The following is a 26,606-nucleotide window of genomic DNA, read 5'->3' on the forward strand; positions in this document are numbered from 1 at the left end:
CCTCCCCTTACTCTTCAACTAATTCTCCCCCTCCCTCAGTCCAATCCCTCTCATCCACAAGCAACATATTTCAACTAAAAACTAGGACTTCCCCCCAACTCCCATTCTTACAAAGTACCCTGAAAACCCCCACATTACACTCACTACTGTCACACACTCTTTTATATAACCATCTCAACATAAATTATATATATTACACACATCAAACAATATGAAATTGTAGTAATTAAACAAAGTTTTTGTCTGAATTTTAAAATTATCTGTGGGATCCTGAGAGTGCAGAAAAACACACAGTAATGGGTGTGGAAGTGGTGGAGAATGGAGGAAAGGACAAGCCAGAAATGAGTCAAGTGATAAGACACTATTGCAAGGTATGTAATAGGGGTTTTAATTGTGCAGGAGCATTAGGGGGCCACATGAGAGCCCATGTCATAGGGGATGTTAGTCATCATAATAATGTTATTCCTCCACATGGTGATGAACACTTGAGGGGCAACAACAAGCACTCGTATTTTCTTCGGGCGAAAACGACTCGTTTCGTGGGCTATCATCAGCCAAGTAACGATGAGGATGGGGAGTTGAAGAAACCGTCATCGTTTGGTAGATTTGGTGTGGAGAAGGAGAGGGTGTTGCCGATGTTGTCGTCTCAGGGATCCAAATCCGAGCTTTTTGATCATGAGTACTCGGCTTCAAGCGAGGAAGAAGATCTGGCTAATTGTCTGGTCATGTTGTCCAACAAATCTTATGCCTTGTCTAGTGATAATAAGGAGGAAAACAAGGCTAAAGAAGTGGCTGAAAAGGGCCTGTTCCAATGCAAAGCTTGTAAGAAAGTGTTCAACTCCCACCAGGCTTTGGGGGGGCATAGAGCGAGTCACAAGAAGGTTAAGGGTTGTTTTGCAGCCAAATCGGATGGCCTAAACGAAGAGGAAAGCAGCAACAACAACAACAATAACAACAACAACGTCGATGAAGATTCGATCCAAGAAGATCATGAGTCGTTTACACAAACCGAGTCGGATGCAACCCGGCCAATGTCCACTCTTTCCTCCTCACGTAAACGGCCTAAAATGCATGAGTGCTCCGTCTGTCGACGTGTTTTCTCATCCGGACAGGCCTTGGGCGGGCATAAGCGGTGCCATTGGCTCACCACTTCGACAGACAATGCTTTCATCCCAAATTTCCAAGATTTTCAATATGATCATCAGAGCCAGCGACTCTACAAGAAGCCCATGCTCACAAAACCTCACCATGATCATCATGATCAAGATCAAGATCAAGACCATGATCACGACCACAATCACCAACTCGATCTCAATCTCAACCTGCCTGCTCCAGGGGATTCCGATCAGAACACAAGTAGGTTTCCGGCATCAACAAGATTGTATCTGAAACAATTGGCAGCCAGTGCCAATCACAGCTGCCAGCAGAAAATCGAAACCACGGTAGTCGTAGAAAAAGGTGACAAGCTAAGAAAGCTGAGTGATCTAAGAGATGTGAGCTTGGATGGAGGGTGGTTGCAGATGGGGATTGCTTCAACCACTGACATATACTAATCAAAGGTGATGCTGGCTTACAAGTTCGACGAAAATCATGAATCAATGTTACTTGATATACAAACTAATGAATTCATTGTAACTATACATATACACACTTTTATTACTCATTCATATAAAATGTCACTGTCAAAATCATAGCTTGTTTTACTTATACATCATATACAGGGTTATATACTTCTACATAAGTGTATGCAACAACATGAATAAGAGAGAGAATTTATATGGATTTCGTTTTGTATCTACGGATGTCGGATACTTATTTTCCACTTTCAGTTAGTTGATATATGTATACATATATTTTGATTCTGGGTGATAGCAATTCACCCCTGTGATTACGAAGAAAAAAGATAGCAATTTATCCCACCGTACGCTATAGATGCTTAATTCAATTGGGTTTGAACCCGGCTCGCCTTATGCGTGGACTTAATAATTGGTTCTACTGAATAATAGATATTGATTAGATTTCGTTTATTTGATATTATTGATCAAAGTATGATTGGTGTAATGATTGATATGCGACATGAATAATTGTAATCATTTTGTTTTAATTGATAATAGTTCACCGCTCTTATTTCAAAAAAAACATTTACTCCCCGTGCTTTTTAAAATGAAGCAGATATGGAGGAAAATTGTTTCATTTTAAAAAAGGGTTAAATGCAATTTAACCCCCTGTGATATGTGAAATGAGCATATAACTCCCTATGAAAAAAAAATTAACAAATTATCTCCCTGTGTTTCAAAAATAAAGCAAATTACCCCCTATTTATGCTTTATATAGGGGGTAATTTGCTTATTTTTTTAAAACACAGGGAGTAATTTGCTATTTTATTTTTCACAAGAGTTCTTTTTTCTGATTTCTCAAATCACAAGGAGGTAAATTGCAATTTTCCCTTTTAAAAAATATAGGGAGGTAAATTATGTATTTTAAAAAATACAGAGAGATAAATTTACTATTTTTTTATAGGAGAATTTATTCATTTGTGATATTACATGATCATCAAATTATAGATTATGGGTTATTAACAGTTCTTAAATATTAAGAAAAAAATACTGGAGCTCCCTTAAAATACTTTTTTATATCTATAAAATCTATAAAAACACTTTTAAAATGAAACTCATGCCATCAACTTTTTATTTTAATAGATCGAACTACTAATTTTACCCTAATTATTAATAAAATTACTCCTGATCTAATTCCATTATGAGGTATTTAACTTCTTGTATTCGATTTAAATCTTTTTTTTTTCGTTTAATTATCTCTATTTATTTTTTAAAACTTTTTCAAAATATTATTTTGAACATTGAGATTTTTCAATCTTTTTGGTCAGTTAATTGGTTTCAAATTTTAAAATTGTTTGTACTGAATTTATGCTCCAAATTATGCAAAGAAGTAACTTTTTTTTTTTCCATAATTTTTGTTTAGGCAGTTGAAATTGGTTTTGATTTTTCTTGAAATAGTTAACATTTTTTCAAAAATAAAATTAAATTTCGTATTAATATTGACAATAAATATTAAATTTTTAACTGAATTATGACACCCCCTATTTTTGAGACATTGGCAGCCCAAGACCCATTGTCACGTCTTTCCAGATGTGTCCCAGGAGGGCAAGATCAGGCCCACTATAAGGTCCAGTAGCAGGAAGGGGTCATGTTTTTCCATAGGAATATTACATAGTGTTTGGATTTATTTTTTGAGTGTTTTGTGGAGATAGAAAAAGAAAAATAAAAATAAATAAGTGTGTGTTAGAGGTAGTATGTATGTTTGAATTTTTTTTGGAGATAATTTAAAATAAGTATTGTATGTTTAATATTGCGTTTTGGGACAAGAATTACTGTTCATTATCAAGTCATGTCTTTTTAATATATATTTATATATATGTGTGTAATATATGTGTATGTATTTATACTCAAACAACTAAAAACACCTAGATAAGGTATTTCTATATGATGGCAAACACTGACATATATTTTGACTCATCTAGGAGATTACTTGAAAATGAAAACAAACATAGCATTAGTACTTTGTAACTTGGCAAGGGGTTTAACTTTAGCCCGCCTGTTGAAATAGTCCACGCTATCAGTAAGAATTTGCGTTGTCCTTGTACGGCTGAAAAATGGACCTGTTATGTCAATCCCCACTCAGCAAAGGGACAAGTGTTGAAAGTTCCTGGAAGAGTTCAACAGGTACATGGATGAGTGGGCACTAGAAGAATTATAATATTTAACTACGATTAGTTGTCATGATTAATAACAAATAGTTATTTACCACAATCATGCAACGGCTGTTGGTCGAGATTTTTGCGAGGGTCTCTAAAACATTTGTCATGGCTAAAAAGCCATGACAAATATTTTGATCATAGCTCTTAGCCGTGCCAAATATTTTTTTCATGGTAGAAAAATTAGTTTTTTGCATTGATTTTATTTAACCATAATTAATAATAGTCATTTACCAAAATTTTTAGCCATAACCACTAATATCGTAGTCAATAGTAATTCTTTTTCTAGTCGGAGCATACTTCTCGTATTTCTTGCATTTTCTTTCCCAGTCTATTGCATCTTTCTTGAGAGTATGTAAGAAATATCCTACTCGTAAAGCTTTGCCAGCAAGACCATCCTTTAAATAGAAGTGGAGTCCTACTTAGGAGTTGGGAAAAGAGTTGGAATTATGTTCCCACTTCGACTCCTTTCCTAACTCTAAATTAACGTCTATTAATTTATTTCTCTCAAATATATTTTCCAAAATAATAATATTTTGTCCTATAAAATATATAGAGTTTGGTATATAGAAATATTAAATCTCATTTAATTTATTGTAATCGAGTTTCAAAAACTTTACTAATTAATTTTGTCCTACAAAATTAATCAACGATCAAATTAATTAAAAAAATACTATGTTGGTCCCTATACTTAATTACTTATGTTGTTTTAGTCTGCAAACTTTTTTGATTAACACTTTTAGTCCTCATATATTTATTGTCCGTGCATCTAATATATAGGTTGTTAGAGTTGATGGTTATGCACTTGAGGCATCAATGTAGGCCAAAAATCTCCGTTTCTCGCCTTGAACTTGGTCTTCTTCAATTATCGGTTGGAAAATCCATTTCCATCAGTTTCTTCAAGCTCCGATTGTTTATTTGAGAAAGAATTGACCAAAAATAAGTTCAAGCTCTAAGAACAAATTTCCTTCTCAGTCTCAAGCAAATTCAGAAGCTCATTCTCTGTTCTTCCGCAATCGTGGATTTGAGCTTCCATTGTTAACCTCGTAGATTCTTCGCAACCCGAATAGAAGATATCATGTTGGAGAATGGAGGGTTTTTTTTTTTTTTTTCCCCTCCATTGCTGCCTCACGTGCTCTAGAAATGAGGTCTTCCGTCAACTCAAGGCCCAATAGATGGCAAGAACCACAACTTTAAAAAAGTTGACAGTTTAAGGATTAAAAGTGTTAAACCGAAAAGTTTGAGAACCAAAACTGTCTAAGTGGTTAAGTATAGGAAACAAACTCGTAATTCTTAAAATTAATTGATCCTATTAATTAATTTTACACTCCTTATTGAGCTTGTTTAATCCAATTAAACATGTCCGATCGAATTTAATCTAGTTAAATTCTTCAACAATTATTTTAATCCTATTAAATTAATTGAGTTCAAGAACTATGAACTACTTTAGTTAATTTTCTACAACTTTAATTCAACACTGAATTAGTTGGTTTTAGAATTAATTCAAAATTAATTAGACCAATGAATTAATCGAAATTAAGAAGGTGAGTTTTTCTAAATAAATGTGTAACCCCTTAGATTCACCCTAGTGATAGTCATGAGCTCACAACTATTACGACTTATCAAATTCAATTAATCTTTTTAATCAAATAGTCATGGAATTAACTTCTTAATTCCAAAAATCCATTAATCATGATTAACATCTAACTAAAAGCCATGAAGCTCTATCTTTAAATAAAGGTGGCGAACCTTTAGATAGTGAGTAACATGCAAGTAAGGTCCCATTATTAATTATCTCCTAATTGAGTCCAAGACATGAATAATGAGTCCAGACCATGTTGACTTAATAGCTATACGCCAATTCCTTCTAGTTCTTGATTAAGAACGATCAACCTAGGAAATCCTCCTCCTAGTTGCCATAATACCTTGACCAAGAGTTTTATTTAATAAAAATAGTAAAGAGCACATGAAATCTCCTACCTTAAAGGTCAGGTTTTTGATTTCTTGACGTGCCACTCATTACCCTTCATATTAGATGGATTTGTGGCCAAAATATCTCCTTTATGATCACCTAGATGACAATAAAATAAATTAAAGTATAAGTTATCTAATATAAGGTCACTACGGTGCCTTAGGTCATAAAGACTAAGTTTACATTGTCATGTGAGGAAATTATAAGTTTGAGTATTGTCAATCGAATGAATAATTTTCGACTGAGCCATTTAGTGCACTAGTTCCCTAAAGAGCACCCTCTCACACACACATTAGTATCTCCTTACCAATGTTCATAAAACTAGACCTATCCTTCAAAGAGCATGTGTCATGTGAACAAGCCTTTACGGAATCAATAATGTCCTAATCTCGTTGATCCTTGCTTAGAACTTTTAAAGTTAAGACCTTGGACCCATAGTTCATGATTACCATCAAATGCACAACCATACGCCATAGATATATAGATGGCCTAAGGACTTCATTTTTCATGCATATAATTAAATTGACAAATGTCTATTGAAGAATGCCTATGTTATTATTTATGTGAAATAAAAAAGACTATCTTATAAAATTTATCAGCTAGATAGAGATAGGGATAGAAGAGAATCTAGGTTTCCCTCTAGATTTAAAGATTTTCATCTTGCTTTAAATACTAAAAGTTTTGAACCTAATTCTTATAAAGAAGCTTTAAAATATGTTAATTTAAACTATTGTCACTCCAAGCTAACAAAACTTGGATTCTTGTCCCAAAATCAAGTGGTTGTTTTGTTGTTGATTGCAAATGAGTTTTCAAAACAAAACAAGAAAATGATTCAAATCGTTTTAAAGCAAGATTAGTAGCCAAAGGCTTTACTCAAAAAGAAAGAACTAATTATACAGAAAATTTCTTTTCTATTGTGAAATATGCTACTATTAGAATTATGCTCTTGCCGCTCATTATGATTGGGAATTAAAACAAATAGATGTTAAAACTGTTTTTCTTGCATGATGACCTAGGTAAACATATTTATATGAAACAACCTAGTGGTTTTGTTAATAAACAAAAATCTTATTGTGTTTGTTTGCTAAATAATTTTTTGTATGGGCTAAAACAATCACCTAGGCAATAGAACAAAAAATTTGATCTGTTCATGCATTCTTTAAATTTTAAAATAAGTGACTATGATCATTGTGTTGGGAGGTGAGCCCTATTTACTATTACAAACCAAATAGGGTATTGAATCCTTTAATACAGAAATAATATAAGAATTAAAAGCTTTTAAGCAAAAATTACAGCAATATTAAAAGCGACAAAAGTAATCGGTCAAACGAAGGCTCAGAGAGCCAGATCCGTTTCTTGACTTTACTCACGATCACTTAGATCGGCAGCCTTAAGAAACTATCCACGGCTGCACACAGTTTTGGCACAAAGCCCTTGCCATAAAAGGCTATATCTCTAGATCACACGGATCCTCACTGTTAGGTTCACAAAGAACCGAATAGTATGCTCGGATTTAGAAGAGAGGAAGAGAGAAGCACTTTTTCGATAACCCACAACCAAGGATCGACCACCATTATATAGATGGCTTCTTGGAAGTAGAATGGAAGAAGGCGGCCAAGGCAAAGTTCCAAGACCATGGGAAAACCGCATCCATTAATGAGATGAAGAAGAGGTGGAGAAGAAGAGCTTTAATCGGCTGCAATAGAGAGAGAGAGAGAGAGAGAGAGAGAGAAGAGAGAGATATGATATATGAGATATGAGAGATTGAGGGTTTGGTAGAAAATAAGTAATCAATCCGGGTAGGGTCGGGTCGGGTTGTGGGTCGATGGGTCATGGGCTTGGGCCAAAACAATTGCCATCCAAGTGAGCAAAAAGCCTACCATTATTATTATTGGTCATGGGCCAAATAATTATCCAACACATTGCTTGTATTTTAAATATGATCATTATGTTCCTGTGTTTCATCTGTTATATATTGATGATATGCTAATTGCTAGCCCTATTTTAAAATTAATTAAAGAACTACAATATAACTTAAGTAGAAAATTTGAAATGAAAGATTTGGGTCATGCCAAGAAAATATTAGGAATGTCTATTGATAGAAATAGGAATAATTTCATAATTTATCTGAATAAAAAATCCTATGTTAAATCTCTATTGGAAAAAATCTCAATGATTGATTCAAAACCCTCCTTTGTTCATTTGGCTGCACATTTTCAGTTAAATAAACACCAGAGCCCTAATATTGAATCTGAAAAAGAACAAATAAAAAAGGTTTCATACTCCAGTGCGATAGGATCTGTTATGTATCTTATGGTTAGCACTCGCCCAAACATAGCTTATGCTGTAAGTTGCCTTAGTAGATACATGTATAATGTTGGGTTACCTCATTAGGATGCTCTTAAATGGTTACTAAGGTACTTAAATGATTCTATGAATACCGGTATAACATTCTCTAAGTGTGGTAATGGTGCTAATTTAGTAGGATATGTGGATTTTAACTATGCTAATGATAGAGATAGTAAGAAATCAACTATATTTTATGTGTTCACTTTGTGTGGTGCTTGCATAAACTGGAATTCACAACTCCAGCACATTGTTGCCTTGTCTACAATTGAAGCTTTGCAACTACCAAAGCTTTTAAAGAAGTAATTTGGCTAGAAAGATTGTGAAAAGAAATTGGTTTCTAAAAGACAAAGTCATAGTATTTTCTGTCAGTCAATCTGGAATTCAACTTTGCAAAAATCCCGACTTTCATGTAAAACTAAACACATCGATGTTAGGTATCATTCTATCAGAAACATAGTTGGAAAGAAAATTATTAATTTGAAAAAAATTGATTCTGAATCTAATCCTGCAAATATGGAAACTAAGTGCTTACAAATAGAAAAATTTAAGGCTTGCTTTAAAATCTTGAACTTAGGATAATAAAATTTCTTCAATATTCTTTGCACTTCTAACCCAAATATACAAGTGTCTTTATCTGTTTTGCAGGAACTATCTTGGTACCTAAGCGAATGGCGATGATGAAGTTAGTTTCGGATCCTGAATTGAGTCCTTTTAGGATCCATGGTCCAAGGTGGAAGCCCATGACCTAAAAGGTAGGCCCAGCCCAAATCCGCCCCAAATCCTTACTAGAAGGCTTGGCCATACCCATCACCCAGCCCACTCCTCTCCCGACCCGGTTTTCTATAAATAAAAAGCTCTCTCTTTTTCTTTCTGCAGATCAAACTCTAAACCTAATTTCTCTCTCGTCTCCTCGTCTCTCCCTTCTTCTTCTCTTTGGTTTCTCCAAAGTTGTCTTCCTCTCTCCCCAATATCAATCTCTCTCTCTCTCTCTCTCTCTCTCTCTCTCATATCAATGTTTTACCCTCTATTTAAGTTGCTGAAGTTTTCTGGTGTTGTACGACAGAACAGGGAAAAACTTCTGTCCCCCCCTCTCTCTCTCACTTTCGATTAAAAGTTCTTTGTGAATAGTTTTCTTAGTGAAAATTTTGAGTGGTCCTTTGTGGTGTAAGCCAAGCAACCGTAAGTAGTTTTCGAAGTTTGGTGGGTTTGGACTCCCCTTTACCGGATGTGACCCTGAGCCAATTTTCTTTTTGTTCTTGTTGCTTTTTTACTGTTTTCTTCAGATCTGTCTTTTATTCATTGATTAATTTCTCTTTTATAATATTAGTTTGCGTAAGGATTTTCCAAACCTATAATATTTTGTAATAGCTAAATAGGTTTTATATTTTCTAGGCTCACTACTGTGGGCTACATCCAACATAACACGCTTTCTAATTTATTTCTATCAATTAGTTGGCATGCGGGACAGTACCCTAATAGTATTAACACCTGATTTGATACCACTATATGGATAACCAATTATCTTGTCAATCTGTAAAATGCAAAACTACACCAATGCACACAATACAAAGATCCTCGTCAACAACATTACTTCACTTCCATGTTTGTCACCGTCAAATCAAAAAAATAAAAAAGAAAATCATTTTGGTTCCACAAAAAAAGTCACTGTAGCAGACAATTATTACCACAAATGCTTAAATACAAAACAATTACGTATCAACCCAACACTTATACACACGACGTCTCATAAACAGGCGGCGCAAAAAAATAGAAAAAAAAAAGAGTGTTAGGCCAAAATATTACTATTGTAATAATAAATTTAAAGTTAAAATTTCAGAAGAGTTTATAAGAAAGGGATAAAAAAAAAAAGTGTACTTCTCCATTACACAAGCAAAGCACAACAATTAAAAAGGATTATTACTTTTATAAAGTCTACATGTTTTTCCATTTTTATCTTTTATTCAAGAAATATACCATAAACTTTAGGAATAATTATACTTTCCTCCCCTAAAGTTTGGTATAATTACATCTAAACCTTCTATAGTTTAAAAAATTATATTTAGCACTCATAAGGTTTGATTCCATCTAAAAAATAAGTCCATCGTTAGTCAAACATCACTAAATTTGTTGACCTTAACAAAAAAAGAAGAACAAAAATTGATATTTGTTATTAATTGACTTAAAACTTTCTTATTACAGGTTAAACAATTCTTTGGATTAAAAAGACCCCTTTTAACGATAAAGATATACCTCCTCACATGAATTAATGCATGAAGATGTATGAAGGTAATTTGGTCATAAAAATATTTATTTGACCTGCTATAAGTCAGTAATAAGTCAATCTAGAGTAAATACATATATTCTTTTTTTAAGTTTTTTGTTAATATCAGCAAATTCGATGAATTTTGGCTAATGGGGGACTTATTTATGAGACAGAAGCAAACATTTAGGATGTTAGATGTAATTTCTCAAACTATAAAGGGTTTACACATAATTACATCAAACATCATAGGAGGGGAGTGTAATCATCCCTAAACTTTATTTAAGTTTTACTAGAATCTTAACTTAGAGATAATTATGAAATATATTTAAAAGATAATGGATTATAACTTACAGTAAAGATGAAAATAAATAATAAAAGTAATAACTAAATGGTTTGGCCTAAATTCCTCATTGTAAATGACAAAGACTAGCATGTGCTTATCCTCTTTTCACAATACAAACACAACCCTGAATTTAATTTCTGCTTCACTTCAATTCCAATTTCAGCTGCTAATAAATGAAAACCATTAAATCTATGTATTTTTTCTTCAAATTTGATATACAATACAAATAGATATTACAAAAATACATTTAAAATTTTTGTACTGTGAGATCACATTTTTGGCGCAGTCGCCAGTCAGTTCCTTTCGGTGGAGGAATTCTTGTCACCCACACCTCTCCTTTACTGCCCTCGCTTCCTCCCCTCTCTCACCTATATATCCCCATCGAAGCTTTCTTCTTGAGAGAGAAACACAACAGCAAACAACCCCCATTTATATGGGCTGCGTATATATATCGGTAAAAGTAACGTTTGGATCTTGATTTGCTTTTGCCTGGTTAATGGCGGGCATGGAGTGCAAGCTTTGTTCCAAGAGATTCTCCAATGGCAAGGCTTTGGGTGGTCACATGAGGTCCCATTACGCCGCATTGCCGCTCCCACCCAAGACACCCCAGAGACAAGAAGAGGAACCCAGTGATCCGCCCACCGAGTCGACTTCCTCGTTCTTCTCTTGTGATGAGCGAGAAGGTGATGAGAGAGAAAGAGAAAGCAGCGCCGAGAAATCCTCTCTCTCTTTTGGGTTGAGAGAGGATCCGAAGAAGCGGTTGCGGTTGGTAGATCCCGAGTTCTTCGAGACAGAGTCTAGATTCAAGAGGGCGAAGGGTGTGGATGACGGAGAGCCATTAATGGAAGAAGATGTTGCTTTGTGCCTGGTTATGCTTTCACGGGATGTGTGGAGAATTTCAGAGGATTCGAGAACGAGTGAGAAAGTCTACAAATGTGAGAGATGCGACAAGGTTTTCAAGTCATCTCAGGGGCTGGGCAGCCACAGGGCTAGTCATTTTAAGAAAATCAAGAGTTCATTTGATGGGTTCTCCGACACCGATCAGTTCTTCAGAAAACCAAAGGAGATTGTGGTTAAAGAGCAAGTTCATGAGTGCCCATTATGCGGTAAAATCTTCAGGTCAGCTCAGGCTCTTGGAGGGCACAAGAGATCACATCTTCTGGCCTCAAAATTTGTGGGCACAAACGTTTCTGATAAGCTTGAAGATGACGCCTCCATAGATCTTAATCTGCCTGCGGCTGCTGCTGCTGCAATCGAAGATGAGGATGAGGATCCTGAGGAGTTTGTTAGTGAAGAAAGATGTTTCGGTTTCTGATGCTGAATTTGTCAATCACATCAAATGCACAGCCACAGAAGTTGTTAAGAGGTTGAGACTCGTGACCCCATCTTGGTACCTTTTTCAATCCAAGACTCATTTCAGGCTCTGTTTTTGTATATTTTGTCAAATGGGGTTCACACAAAACTCAATCAAACTCTCATTTCACTTTATTGCATAAAGCCATCCATGGTTTCAGCCGCTTTTCTGCTATTTCCTGCTCTGGGTAGTTGATATCTCGCTTTAATTAGGATCTTGGAATGCAAAATGTTGAGGTTACTGTTCTTGTATTTTGACTCAATAACTGCAAACTTTCTGCAGGGATGGAGTGCGTGTTGTGTGTGTGTTTTACATGCATATGACTGATAACTGGCTTGAGGCACAAGAATCTTGAGTGTCCAGTTCTGCAAGCTTGTTCTGTTCCTGTTTCCAGCTGTTAATTGTTTGTGTTTCTGATCTGTTTTTGTGCTTTCTAATATTTGCGTTCAGTCTGCAAAAAAGAGCAGTAAAAGCTGCACTTGTTTTCTCTCTCATCACTCTCTACTGTGGCTTTGTCCCTTCACCTATACACAACTCTTTCTTGACACAGTCGAAACTTTTAGATGGATCAAGACTTGTTTATCATAATGTTTTTATTTAATTTTTTAATTGATATTTCAATTTGCACTATATTTTGTATACTATTTGTTAGTTGTATCAATTTGACTATTTCTTTTAGAGGGTATAAATCTCATTATCACGTATTTAATCAGACGAAAATTTTACTTTAGAGGTCATATCTCGTCACGGTGAAAGAAAGCGATAATTCATTTCAAAATTTTAAGTTCTATTTAATATATACTTGAAAATAAATTATACTTTAACATAGCAATACTTATTAAATATTATAATCAATAATCTTATATTTTTCTAAAAAGTATATTAATTAATTAAAAAATTAGTAGGTGAGTTCCGGGTCCAACTATGACAAAGGTGGACCGAGCCCGCTCGTGTTAGAGTGGATCACTGGTCTTTAAAATAAAGGGACGAGTACTGGTTCGATCAAATTCGCCTCGAACTCATCACACTCCGCTCCCTAGAAATATTAGACTGTGTTGGGATATATATCACTATATTAAGCTTATTATGTAATTGATTATTACATCCGTTATCAATAATTTTGTAATTATCACTATGTCCATCAATATATATCTAAAAAAATATTGATATATAAATTGTGTTATACTCGAATTCTTAATCACTCTTTTTTTTTTTTGAGATAATTTTAGGTAGCAATTCATTTGGTCATAATTGAGGAATATTGGAAGTTGAACCCTATGGAAAAGTAATGTGGGTACAATGAATAAGCTGTAGTAGAGGTTGGTACAGTCAACAACTAGTTTAACTTCCCTCCCATAGTTAATTAAGATCAAAGTTTTTGCACTTAGAAATTTCAACTTACTTCAATCTGTCAAAGTTTGATTTCAAGATTGTTCAACTTTTTTCAAATTCGTCCTGCAGACGTCTCGACTCAGCTAATAGTTTGGAATTATTCCAACATATTATAATTTGCGTGTTTTTATTCAATTTAAGTCGATTTGATGTATTAATATATTTATTTGATCGTCAATCTGTATTTACAGGCCTCATTCTTCACATTGCTTGATATGAGTGGTTCGAGTTTGAATATCAATTTAAATATTTGAATGGTAATGATCAAGCGTAGACTTTTTAGGTAAAAGAAAGAAAGAAAGGAATCACGAAGAAGCATGAGACTCTTATTGAATTTTCTAAAATAGTATTTAAACTCCATTGTTTTTTAATATAATAGAGGTAGGGAGTCGGAAAAGAAAACACGAGATTGAACTTAGGATTCTTTTTTTCGTTGAGTGGAGTGATGTTAATTCAATCAATTGGTTGTTAATTTGATTTTTGCATGGTCAATTCAAATGAGCTCTGAATGTGTATTGTGATTAGGGTTGGCAGCCGGGTGGGTTGGAGTTCCCAGGACTTGCCTTGCTAACTCCAGTTCGGACCCAAAATTTGTCCCACCCTAGCATTTTTTGGGCCCTTTCCCGCCCCACGTTGCTCCGCTGTCCAAAACTTGTTAGGGGCATGCTTGATCCGTGAATCAAATATTTTATAGTTGAACAGTAAAAATTATAAATTATGTAATTATTTTTTGAATCACCCAAATATGTTATTATTCATATGCTGCACAAACTATTTTAAAACAAGTTATTGATTCACCAGTTATAAATTCAAACAAAATTGATATTTCTGAACTATTGGGCACTAATAAGCAAATATAATTGAAGTGAAGCAAATATCATCTATACTTAAATTAAAATATTATTTTCAAATAAGTGAAGTGGGCAAAAAAAACTCAAAATTCAAAATTTTGAAACTTAAAAAATAGATTAATTATTATTGTGTCTGGTTCGAATTCGAGTCCCTAGAGGTTTGGGTTGGGGGCTGCAAAACTTGGGACTCACTCGAGACCTTGACGGATTCAACAAAATTTAATTCAAATCTATTTTAACACCAATTTAATTGGGTTCAAACTCGCTCCATTCGAGCGTGGCATCGATTTATCTCGACACAATACGTAATTGTGATTGCAAATCATAAGCTCTTTAGTCTTAGAGATGACGTCAAGAGAAATATTAGAGATATCATGCAATCAATTATCGGCCAGTATCACTTAACTATAATATAATTATTTCTGTTTATATGACTTGGGTGGTATTATCTTACATGGCTTGATTGAAATTCAAATAAATGAATAAGATTTACTTAGATTAAAGGACTGAATTTTAACCACAAAAAATTTACTGAAAGTAGGGACTGGATTGCAAAAAGAAGATTGTGTGGAAATTTTAACAAAACCCCTCAGGCTCAGACATAGTATCACCCATCATGTATGGCATTAGAGAGGCACAACAAGGTCCAGGAGTTTGTTGACTTCACCTTGAGTGGCCCCTCCTAGACACATTCCTTTTGCAATGAATATATTGGCGAAGCCCTTCCTATAAGAATAAAAATTTCCCACTTGTTTTAGTACAATAAGATGGAAGATCCACAGGATCACTTGGATAAGTTTCACGCAACTTATAGCATCTCTGATGAGGATTGCCCTTATTTTAGGATAAAAGAATAAAAAATGCCCTCTTTTAAGGGTAAAATGGACAAAATATAGCAGGACCTGCGTATCAGCTCGTGGGTCGGGTCGCTAGAGCTCCAACCCATAAACTGACCCGGAATGGCAGGATGGATTGTCCACCGTACAATGAAAAGTAAGGAATATCCAGATTACGACACGTGACGCTGTCAACAGTGTACATTTGGACCCTATAAATACCCGAACACAAATCATTTGAGGTAACTTGTATTTTTTACCTTTGATCATACGCCTTCTAATCGCATATTTCTATCTCGACTTGAACTAACTTGAGTGTCAGAGGGTTTTAGTTGGGGCCAAATCCGACGAGCCTAATGTGCTTGTTTCAATCCTCAGAGCCCATTAAGAGATTTGGGAAGATTACGTAGTTGATTTGGGTCCCCAAAAGGAGGCCGCATATTTCGAGCCAGATCAACCTCCTACAGCACTATACTTTAATACCACTAATTGTAATACACCCTCCGTAATTATAACCCATTTTATAAAAAATTTTTACTAAACCCAATCAAATAAATCCTATTTTTCTTTTACCAATATATTATATGGACGTCAGACAATTAAATACTTTGTTATAATTTGGTATTTAATACTCTACTATAGCATTTATGAACATATGAAAAGAAAAAAAGTGTAGTTCCAAATATTACAAAACTTAAAATACAAATTCACTGAAAATTTAGTGTCTAAGCAATTATAGCTAAAACTCCCAACTCAAAATGACACTGCTGACCCACCTAATAAAACTCGAAATATGAGTTATGATCCAATTCAATTAGTTACTGTGATTTATCTCCTGAAAAATGTGGGGCAAGGAGTGAGTTGTTTGCTCAATAAATATAGCTAATTAGCTTATATATATATATATATATATATATATAATCCATTGCAGTCAGACAAATTTTATGTAATGACACCAACTAGCAGATATCTGTTATGCAATTACAAGAAATTCATGAAGTAACCCACATCCACAATCATGCAACATTCCACAACATGTCCATGAGGTTATTGTTCATTTTCTTAGGGACAAGCTTACCCAAGTTAGAGTGCATCATTCAATGGTCTTTGTCGATTATTATCATCTCAATTATAATTTTTTTTTTGTTTTTTTATTGATATAACACAAAACACAGTTCGTATAATATCTCATTATCAATCATATCATATTACACACAACTCGTATGATATCACATTACCTCTGTGGTTCAATTGGTATTATTTCAATTTAAAACTTAACCTTTTATAAATAAAACACTTATATTAACGTTTATGATGCAGCGTTTTATTTTGAAGCACTTAGCCAAGGATTTTAAACTTTTATTTTTACTCATTTATTTATTATATTTATTATTTCTATATTAATGTATTTAACATTAATGAATTTTCTAATTGATTCAATTTTCTTATGTGCCATTATTAAAAAAAAAAATTCTAATATATAAATGTTACAAAAATTAAAATATATTTATAATTATTATATTTATATATAATAGCTATCACAAAAAATAATTTGCTAGCAATTTCAATAGTCAATAAAAGGTAATACAATTAATACCTTAATTCTTTTTTTTTTGAAGTAAAAGCAATGAACTATTATTTTTTTTTATAAATCGATTACAATAATCAATATCATATAATTCTATCTTATCAGTAACTACTATTCGGCCTCCTTTGCTTCGGGTGAGTTGATTAAATAATGATAGATTAGAATATGATTACCATTGTGGTAAATAAATTTATGCTAATTTTATTTATTTTTTACTTTTTGTTATTTTAAACCGTACGCTCCCTGATTGGTGTTGTCTTTTATTACCTAGTACGGTTAAATTGGATGACTAAACAGGAAAATGTCCTAAATAACCCCCTGATAGTCAATGTGGGGTTTGCATTCATGGCCTTATATCCATTGGGCCTCAACTTGGCTGATTGAGCTAGACTTTATCGGCGATATGTTACTATTAATTAGTTCGAACAAACTTAAATAGTCAGCTACGAAACTATTTTGTCAAGGTATTTCCATAACTTGCATAGGCTCTTCCTACAAGTATTAATTATTTACCTACTTGTAATAATTGACAAAGAAATTATTTAGTTAGTCTATAAAATAAAATTTATAAAATTCAAATATGTTATTTTTATAGTTGGTAAAGATTTAAATTAATTGTTTTATATTATTGAAAGTAAATAAAATTTTGGGCTTTCAATATTCTTTATAAAGTATAGTAAATGATGGGTAAAATTGAAATAAAAATTGTTACAAACTAATCAAGCATATAGTTGGAGGAAGTAAATTGAATCGCCTATTTATTCAATATATTATATATCTATTTTGTGTAAGTTTCATTATGACATTTTAATGATATATTTTTTTTTTGAAATGAGTCTATAAAGAAAAATGTAAATACATATTATTTTAAAGATAATAATGTAAAATTTATATATATATATATTTAATTTCTATCTGAATTTTCAATAAGATAGAAATTTCAATCACGTAAAATTATTAACAGGGTAAGAGTATGAACTCAGAAACATTGATGATCTCCGCGACAATCTTCTTGCATTTGCCTTGAAAACCATTGATCTCCTCGAATTTGGCTAAAAAGGATTTGTCTTGTACATCAGGACATTCTTGAATGCGGCTAAAGAGGATTTTGATTTTTTTCTCTTTGCCTTTATTTTCATTTGCTGAAAAATCCTTTGTAGGATGAAAAACTTTGTCATATTTATTTGACGAAGTGACACAATTTAATCAGTCCTTCATAATTGAATTCGCATTTCTTTCCGACAATGTATGATGTAATTATCAATTTTGGTCGAAGGGATCAAATTGAGATAAAAATTAAAGTTTAAGAATATCGAAGTAAAAAACTGAACTTGAGAGATTAAAGTAATTTTAAATAAAAATTTAAGGGACTAAATATAGTGTTTATATTGAAAAGATTTATTAGAATTAAAAATGATTTAAAATGAATTTTTTTTTCTTTGAAAGGGATTTAAAATGAATTTCTGGTAATATATGTATTGGGGGGTCGAAAACAAGTTTTCGGTGGGTAGTTGAGACCCTCCGGAGTGAGATCGAGGCCTTGTTTTTTGTTCTTACTGCTCACAGTCTCCCTCTCCCGCTCTCTCGATGTACGTACAAAAAGATGTAAGTTAAAGATTTTTCTGTATGAATCCTGAATTGATCTAAGGTGATATGTGTTGAATTAAATTACAAAATTGCAGAATTTTTAGGTGTTTGTGTTCTTGTTTTGGTTTTCAAATTGGGGTGAAGTCGTAAAACCCTTGATCTTGCTCGATTTGGTTTGTCTAGGGTCTTGTTGTTGAATTAGGTGGGTTTTAACCTTGGATCTGCGTGTTGTTAGCACGAATCAATTAGGGTTTTGAATTTCGCGGCTTTGGAAATTGTGGTGGAATGGCTTCGAATCCTCCTCCATTCGAGGTGGAGGATAATACGGATGAGGATTTTTTTGACAAATTAGTAAATGATGATGACGATATGGACTTTAAAGTCGCCAACTCCTCGGCATCTGGTGGCCCTAATTTGACGGATGGGAATGAATCCGACGAGGCTAAGGCCTTTGCGAATTTGAGTATCAATGAGCTTGAGAATAATGGTGAGGTTAATTTTGATAATATTAGCGGTAGTAACAATAAGAGAGTTGATGATCTAAGTGCGGAAGCGAAGACGGTTGAACAGATAAATGAAGTGAAAACCGTGGAGGAGATTGGAAAACCATTAGTGCCATCCAATTCATCTGACTTTGATAACTTGATTCTAAAACCGGGAGATGCCAATGCTAGTGGTGCTGAAGTTTTGTTTGACGGGGCAGTGGTGAGTACGAGTACCAGGGAGGGTTTCTCTGATGGGACTACTGAGAGTAAGAGTAGTGGTGGATCAAGGGCTCCTGGAGTTAAGGAAGTTGAATGGAATGCATTTCATGCTGATTTAGCTCAGAATGATAGCAATGGATTTGGATCATACTCAGACTTTCTCAGCGAATTTGGAGGGGACAATGCTGGTGATGCATCAGGGATTATGGCGGGGGAAAGTTTGAATAATGGGCCAGAGGTTGCTATTGGGAATGATGTACATGTATCCACTTCCCTGGGCAACTCGAACAACTATTGGCTGTACAGCGAGGCATATAATGATGGTATTGCAGCAGATCAGAGCTCAAATGTGCAGGATCTGAATAGCATTGAGTATTGGGAAAACCAGTACCCAGGTTGGAAGTATGATCCAAATACTGGAGAGTGGTATCAGGTTGATGGTTATGATGCAGCTGCAAGTGTGCAAGCAAATGTTGACTCTAATATAAATTCTACTTGGGGAGTGATAGACGGGCAGGCCGAGTTGTCTTATATGCAGCAAACTGCTCAATCCGTCGCTGGGTCTGTGGCTCAGGCTGGTAGAACAGGGAGTGTTACGAATTTGAATCAAGCGTCTCAGACGAGTTATGCTACAGAATCCGCTATTAACTGGAACCTGGTTTCAGAAATGAGTGGCGACAGCAATGCGATTCCATCAGACTGGAATCAAGCTTCTCATGACAATAATGGTTACCCACCTCATATGGTGTTTGATCCTCAGTACCCTGGCTGGTATTATGATACCATTGCCCAGGAATGGCGCCCTTTGGAGTCATACCCTGCATCCGACCAGTCTAACGCCCAAGTTCAGGACCAGATTAACCAGGATGGATATACATCACCTGATATATTTTCTGGGAACAATGATCAGAGAATATACAGTACACATAATCAAGGTAACAATTACATTCCTCAAGGCTTTGGTAGCCAAGGCCAAGATAAGAATGTCGGATCAGTCAGCAACTACAATCAACAGAGCTCAAGAATGTGGCTACCAGAAACTGTTTCCAGAAGTGATGCTACTTTACCATACAGTGAAAACCACGTAACGGAAAAACACTATGGAGAGAATGTTTCTGTTAGTGCTCATGGAAGTCAACAGAGTTCTGGAGTAAAAGGTTCATATTATGAGAATCTAAGTCAAGGTCAGAACAACTTTTCCGTGGCTTCACATTTGGTTGGTCAGAACCTGGGTCCACATTTTGGTGATTCCAAAACCAATCAAAATGACCAAAACCATTTTCTGAATGACTACTACAGCAATCAAAATCCGCTCAACTTTTCACAGATTCAGAGTGCTGAAATCTCCTATGCTGCTGCGTCTGCTTCTGGAAGGTCGTCTGCCGGTCGTCCTTCACATGCTTTAGTTGCTTTTGGTTTTGGTGGGAAGCTCATTGTGATGAAACACTATAACTCTTCTGAAAATTCGAATTTTGGAAGTCAGGTCAGTGTCTGAACCTTGTCTTGTAGGTTTCTTTATCAACTTTGCTTATACCACCTGCCTAAAATTTTCTGGTTTTTGTGAAGAATCCCGTCGGAGGCTCAATATCTGTCCTAAACTTAGTAGAAGTCATGAATGCCAAAATTGGTACTTCAACCCATGGAATGCGTGTCAGCAATTATTTCCAGGCTCTCTGTAGGCAATCCCTTCCAGGTCCTCTTACCAGTGGAAGTGTTGGCAGTAAGGAGTTGAACAAATGGATTGATGAGAGAATGACAGATCTCGAGTCTGCTGATATGGACTACAGAAAAGCTGAAGTTTTGAGATTGCTCCTTTCGCTGCTTAAAATAGCCTGTCAGTATTATGGGAAACTTCGATCTCCTTACGGCACGGATGCTGTTTTGAAGGTAGATCTTATATTTTTGGTGAATGAAGGATTTGTTCTTTATTATTTGGATTGTATCCCCTAGTGCATATTTCATAATAAGTTTCTGTTTTCTAGTTGTGCTTGTTTCTTTGCATATTCTCATGGTTACTTACAAGCAAGAAACTTGATTAACTGCTAATCTTGTGTAATTGTTATTGCAAGTTTATTATGTCATTTACTGTTTACAACTTTTGGCATGTGATCCGTCTGATCTTCTAATTTGAAATATGTTTTACGTGGAACAACACTGCAGGGAAAAAACATAAAAGATTTATCATGATCTTTAGCCTCTGCACTGACAACTACCATAACAGAACAACTATTGTTTTCCCTTTATTCCTCTACTGCTTTCGACAATGCAGTTTTAGGGAATGACCACTCTTGTGCATCCAAATGAACTTCAATGTGGGCAGTTCCCTAGACATGAAAATATTAGTGCAGTAATGTTCCTTTAGGTTGTAAAAAAATTATAGCGATTGGAAAAAGTCACCTTATACTTGCATGGTTTGAGGACTGGGTATATCACTTTCTTACAACTATTATGCCTTTTGTGAAATTGGGTGCTTATACAATTGCTGTCTTGGTCTAGGCCTGACAGATCTGGTTCTGTTTTTTCCTCATTTGTCATTCCAACAGGAAAGCGATGCTCCAGAATCAGCAGTTGCTAAACTGTTTGCATCTGCTAAAGGGAAAGGTTTGCAGTTTAGTCAGTATGGTGCTGTTGCCCAATGCTTGCAGCACCTGCCATCTGAAGAGCAAATGCGGGTATTCGATGGCGTACCCTACCAATTTATCGCAATTCTTATTGGCAACTTCTATCTATAAGAATGCATTTCATATTTTAGGTCACTGCTATGGAGGTCCAAAATCTTCTGGTTTCTGGAAGAAAGAAAGATGCCTTACAGTGTGCACAGGATGGTCAGTTGTGGGGTCCTGCCCTTGTCCTTGCTGCACAACTTGGCGATCAAGTTAGTTGCTAAAATGCCTCACCTCTCTGGTTAATGAAACAGATAGAGCCTTCTCATCACCTATTATATGCCTTTGTTATAACATTTTGCTAAAACAAACATATGCAGTTCTATGTTGAAACTGTCAAGCAAATGGCACTTCGCCAGTTGGTAGCAGGATCACCTTTGCGAACATTATGCCTTCTAATTGCTGGTCAACCAGCTGATGTGTTTTCAGCAGATAGCACGGCTATAACTAGCATGCCTGGTGCTTTAAATATGCCTCAGCAACCAGCGCAGGTATGAAGTTAATGTTTATTTGCAATAAAGGTCTTGCACTGCTACTGTACCTTTTAGTAAGCAAGCAATTGTCCCCTATAATACTTGTTCCTAAGAGGGTTTTAGTGAGTTTGTTGTGTTACATATCAGTAGAGGATTTACTTGGAAATTTTTTCCATGTATCTTCCTCTGTTCCCATTACTCTATGTTTTATGAAGGTTCTGCTGAAATTTTATTAGCTGCTATGTTTTTGTTGGTGATTTGCAGTTTGGTGCCAATGGTATGCTGGACGACTGGGAAGAAAATTTGGCGGTGATAACTGCAAATAGAACAAAGGATGATGAACTTGTGCTTATCCATCTTGGAGATTGTTTGTGGAAGGAAAGAAGTGATGTATGTTCTGGTTTATTCTTAGAAGTATTTCTTCCCTTATTCTTGTAAGTTCTTTCAATACTTACTAGCTTTTAAGTTTTTGGATATTCGGATGGTGGTTGTCAGATAATTGCTGCTCACATCTGCTATTTGGTTGCGGAAGCTAGCTTTGAGCCATATTCCGACACTGCAAGATTGTGTCTTGTTGGTGCAGATCACTGGAAATATCCACGGACTTATGCAAGTCCCGAAGCAATTCAGGTTTGGGCTAAGTTATCAATTTTTCAAGCATTCGTTTCTTCTAGTTTCTGAAACATCTAATCCACTTCCTAGGGCACTGGGATGTCACCCTGGCAGGAACTCTACATAATAAGGAAAGGGAAAAGAAGAACAAAATCTTATAAAGGCATAACGATAAGAATTATAAGTGTTTTCTCATGCTCTCTTTGACTCTCTATTTCACATCCTCTCTTGTTTCTGTTGAGTGCTTAGCATTACTCTTTAAGCATTCTCTGTTGCGCATCGCTTGTAATTTTAATGCTTCATAGGCAATAATTCTCCCTACAATTTTAGTACTTCTAGACTTGTATGCCTTAGTGCGTGAATTAAGTTTGCAGAGTGCTTGTTCTACTGAGTAATTGAGAACATTTGGAGAATATACTTTCTATCTGAGACTTTGAGTTAGTTTTGGTCCATGGACTGGGCTCAAGCCATTGTCCTTGGTAGGTGCCTCTGGCTACAGTTTCACTTTCAAAAGCATAAGATTGAAGCCTATAATTATTTGTATTAGTACACTGGTATCTGCGCCCAAGCACAAATCTGTTATAGTTCTATGTTGTATTCTGGTATGAGCCCAATCACATGATTGACCATTGTATATTTCGACAGAGGACGGAGATATATGAGTATTCAAAAACCCTTGGAAACTCTCAGTTTGTGCTGCTCCCGTTCCAACCATATAAGTTTGTATATGCACTCATGTTGGCAGAAGTTGGGAGGATGGCTGAGGCGTTAAAGTACTTATCCTCTACCTTGATTGTCTTTTTATGAATGCTAGAACTTTGTTTCCTGCTGAGCATAATAATTTGATGTAGGTACTGTCAAGCAGTATCAAAATCTCTTAAAGCTGGTCGAAAGCCAGAGATGGAGACTCTCAGACATTTAGTTTCATCTCTTGAGGAAAGGATCAAAGCTCATCAACAGGTATCTGTCTGTCTTCAGTTGAGTCTCTCTGATGATTCAGAGATTCCTGTAACTAAACTTCTCGCTATGCAGGGAGGATTCTCCACAAACTTAGCACCCAAGGAATTTATCGGTAAACTGCTCAACCTTTTCGACAGCACTGCACATCGTGTTGTCGGGGCCCTTCCACCACCTGTACCAACAGCAGGTGGCTCTTTGCATGGTAATGAGAATAATCACCAATCAATTGGACCTAGAGTATCAACTAGTCAATCAACAATGGCTATGTCGTCATTAGTGCCTTCTCAATCCATGGAGCCTATAACTGCGTGGTCGGCTGATGGCAACAGAATGGCTATGCATAGTAGAAGCGTTTCAGAACCCGACTTTGGAAGAAGTCCAATGCAGGTTTGCTTCAACCTATATGCTTCATTGCCTGAGAAGGAGACCTGTTTGTATTAGTTTATTAATGTTTCACGCTACCACAAACACTACATGTAGGCTCAGCCTGAGTTATTGAAGGAATCAAGTTCCACAGGCAAGCAAGAGAAAGCATCAGCAGGCAGTACATCCAGTATATCTCGCTTCGGTCGCCTTAGTTTTGGATCACAGCTATTTCAGAAGACTGTTGGTTTAGTACTCAAACCCCGTCAAGGGCGCCAGGTAATTTGATAAGCACCTTGTTTGACCCAAATATGACTTAATTATGCTTTGTAATTTGAATTTAGAAGTTTATTTGCTTGGTTGCTCATGGTTGCACTTTCTCTAGGCAAAACTGGGTGAAACAAATAAGTTTTACTACGATGAGAAGCTTAAGAGATGGGTGGAGGAAGGTGCTGAACCTCCAGCAGAAGAAGCAGCCCTTCCACCACCTCCGACGACTGGCGTTTTTCAGAATGGAACTTCAGATTACCACTTAAAGAGTGCATTGCAAAGTGAAGCTTCTCATAGCAATGGAAGTCCAGAATTCAAAACCCCAAGTTCTCAGGATAATAATTCAGGAATGCCACCCCTTCCTCCCATGACCAATCAATACTCAGCGCGTGGAAGGATGGGTGTCCGATCTAGGTAAATTCTAAATATCTCCTTTATGATTTATGGTCCCTGGCTAATGACATTTGCTGGCTAGATTTTGACATGATTATTGTATAATGATGCTGAAGTAAGAAGGGTTTATTTGGTACCTGACTTCGGGGATCCAACTATATTTTGTTTCACCTTTTGCCCTCTTTACTTTCGGCATTATTGGTGTAGTTTTGGCACGGGGGTCAGTTATTAGTGATCTTACAACCACATGGACCAGGATGATGTATTTCGGCATCCTTTCAAATTATTACGGTTTCAGGTGGCTTCCTGTGGAAATTGATCTACGGTTGTCTGATACAAAATGCAAAAGCATGATTTTGTACTGATACTTGCTGCACATCACATAGCACAACAAGCCATTTAATTTCCCTGTTTTTTGTGGCAGGTATGTTGATACCTTTAACCAAGGCAGTCGGAACACAACAACTGCATTCCAGTCACCTTCCGTTCCTTCCGTTAAACCAGCAACTGGAGTCAACCCAAAATTCTTTGTGCCCGCACCAATATCTACTGTCGAGCAGCCGGTTGACAGTCCTGTAAATAGCATGCAGAACACTCTGTCTAATAATGAAAATCCTTCTACCTCTCCTCAACATGATTCATTTGAGTCGTCTGCTCCTCCATCTTCCGTGACCATGCAAAGATTTGGGAGCATGAAAAATCTCTCGCATAAGGGGGTGGCAGATAGTGGTTCATTTCCTATACATTCCCGGCGCACTGCGTCATGGAGTGGAAGCTTTACTGATTCTTTAAGCCATCCTCCAAGTACAGCTGAATTAAAACCTCTGGGAGAGTTATTGAGTAGACAGCCCTCACCATCCGCGCCAAGTGACCCTTCTTCAGTTCACTCAGCAATGAATGGTGGCAGTTTTGGAGATGATCTACATGAAGTGGAACTGTGATATCCCGTGGGTTGTAAATAGCAAATTTTGCCATACTTCCACAATCCTGCTCTAATCTCAAAAATTGTCTGCAAGGAGAAAGGATATCCAGATCGTCTTTTCAGCTATTATCTTGTTCGTCCTGATTTGTCCCTTACATATAATTTTTCTCTTTTTACATTTGTACTTTAAATATCAGTTGGTACTTAGTATGCTGTATTTTATATAGGGATGCTTGGTCATCGTGCAAAATGAACAGCATTCTGATCGCTTAAAAGACGATAGTGCAAACTGTACAGTTAATTCGTTTATTTATTGAGAAACAGAATCAGAACATTACTGATAGAATAATGGTTGAATTAGAAGGTTTTCTCTTTTGGAATTGATTGAGAGATTGTGCGAGCAGATGGGTGAGGGCAATTCTCTTAGTTTGGCCAGCACCAGTTGCTGATTTGTGCCTTATCTTTATGGATTTTGTTGGGAATTGGGTAGGTAAACGAATTTGTGCTTTTGTGTGTCTATGTGAGAGTCAGGAAAGAATTCCATGTTTCCTCACGTGAGGTGAACAAACATCTGGTTGTTAGATTTCTGCTTGTTAATAAAAAAGGGATTTTAATGTGAAAAAGATGAAAGGGTGATTAACGAATTGAAGTATTATGATGTATTACTGATCCTAGGCTCATAATACAAAGATAATGGCTATAATAATTGATATTTAGTGAGGTGTGAAGCTGCCATTACATTTCCCCATCATAAAACCTGAAGAAGGAAATTTGCATCCTTGTACAAATAATTGATTTAGTATGTTAACTCTCTATTTTCTTGAAATTGTTTGCAGATTTGTAAGGTGATGGGAATCCTGGGAAAAGAAAATTGGTACCATTTTCATATGCTTCTGAGGCAAATATGGGACTTGAGAGGAAGTGTTGCAGAAATAATCG

The 26,606-nt window shown here is 35.7% G+C and overlaps 3 protein-coding genes across 7 annotated transcripts; all 3 read left to right on the plus strand.

Moving 5' to 3' along the window:
• Positions 1–252: 252 nt before the first annotated feature.
• LOC105164447 (zinc finger protein ZAT9) lies at positions 253–1,653 on the plus strand. The gene has a single exon (XM_011083097.3). It carries the CDS (start codon positions 297–299, stop codon positions 1,551–1,553), a length of 1,257 nt encoding a protein of 418 aa, XP_011081399.2. The 5' UTR covers positions 253–296; the 3' UTR covers positions 1,554–1,653.
• Positions 1,654–10,862: 9,209 nt separating this feature from the next.
• Positions 10,863–12,683, plus strand: LOC105164336 (zinc finger protein ZAT9). Of its 2 annotated transcripts, none has more exons than XM_020694369.2 (2): positions 10,863–12,065; positions 12,336–12,683. In XM_020694369.2, the coding sequence occupies exon 1, from the start codon at positions 11,196–11,198 to the stop codon at positions 12,012–12,014; it is 819 nt and encodes a 272-aa protein (XP_020550028.1). In that variant the 5' UTR covers positions 10,863–11,195; the 3' UTR covers positions 12,015–12,065; positions 12,336–12,683. The 2 variants fall into 2 exon arrangements, with proteins under 2 accessions (XP_020550028.1, XP_088737301.1); XM_088881175.1 differs by having other exon boundaries at positions 10,864–12,089.
• A 5,506-nt stretch (positions 12,684–18,189) lies between these two features.
• On the plus strand, positions 18,190–26,047 carry LOC105164335 (protein transport protein SEC16B homolog). Of its 4 annotated transcripts, none has more exons than XM_088881639.1 (14): positions 18,190–18,325; positions 18,491–20,494; positions 20,578–20,898; positions 21,555–21,683; positions 21,764–21,886; positions 21,995–22,165; positions 22,412–22,537; positions 22,643–22,777; positions 23,405–23,532; positions 23,611–23,719; positions 23,792–24,106; positions 24,200–24,361; positions 24,468–24,766; positions 25,170–26,047. In XM_088881639.1, the coding sequence occupies exons 2-14, from the start codon at positions 18,593–18,595 to the stop codon at positions 25,684–25,686; spliced, it is 4,437 nt and encodes a 1,478-aa protein (XP_088737765.1). In that variant the 5' UTR covers positions 18,190–18,325; positions 18,491–18,592; the 3' UTR covers positions 25,687–26,047. The 4 variants fall into 4 exon arrangements, with proteins under 4 accessions (XP_088737765.1, XP_088737766.1, XP_088737767.1 ...); XM_088881640.1 differs by having other exon boundaries at positions 18,543–20,494; XM_088881641.1 differs by having other exon boundaries at positions 18,201–18,309.
• The last annotated feature ends 559 nt before the right edge of the window (positions 26,048–26,606 follow it).

The sequence above is a fragment of the Sesamum indicum genome, linkage group LG6, assembly GCF_026168435.1.
Source record: "Sesamum indicum cultivar Baizhima isolate 11 linkage group LG6, ASM2616843v1, whole genome shotgun sequence".
Classification (NCBI taxonomy): Eukaryota; Viridiplantae; Streptophyta; class Magnoliopsida; order Lamiales; family Pedaliaceae; genus Sesamum; species Sesamum indicum.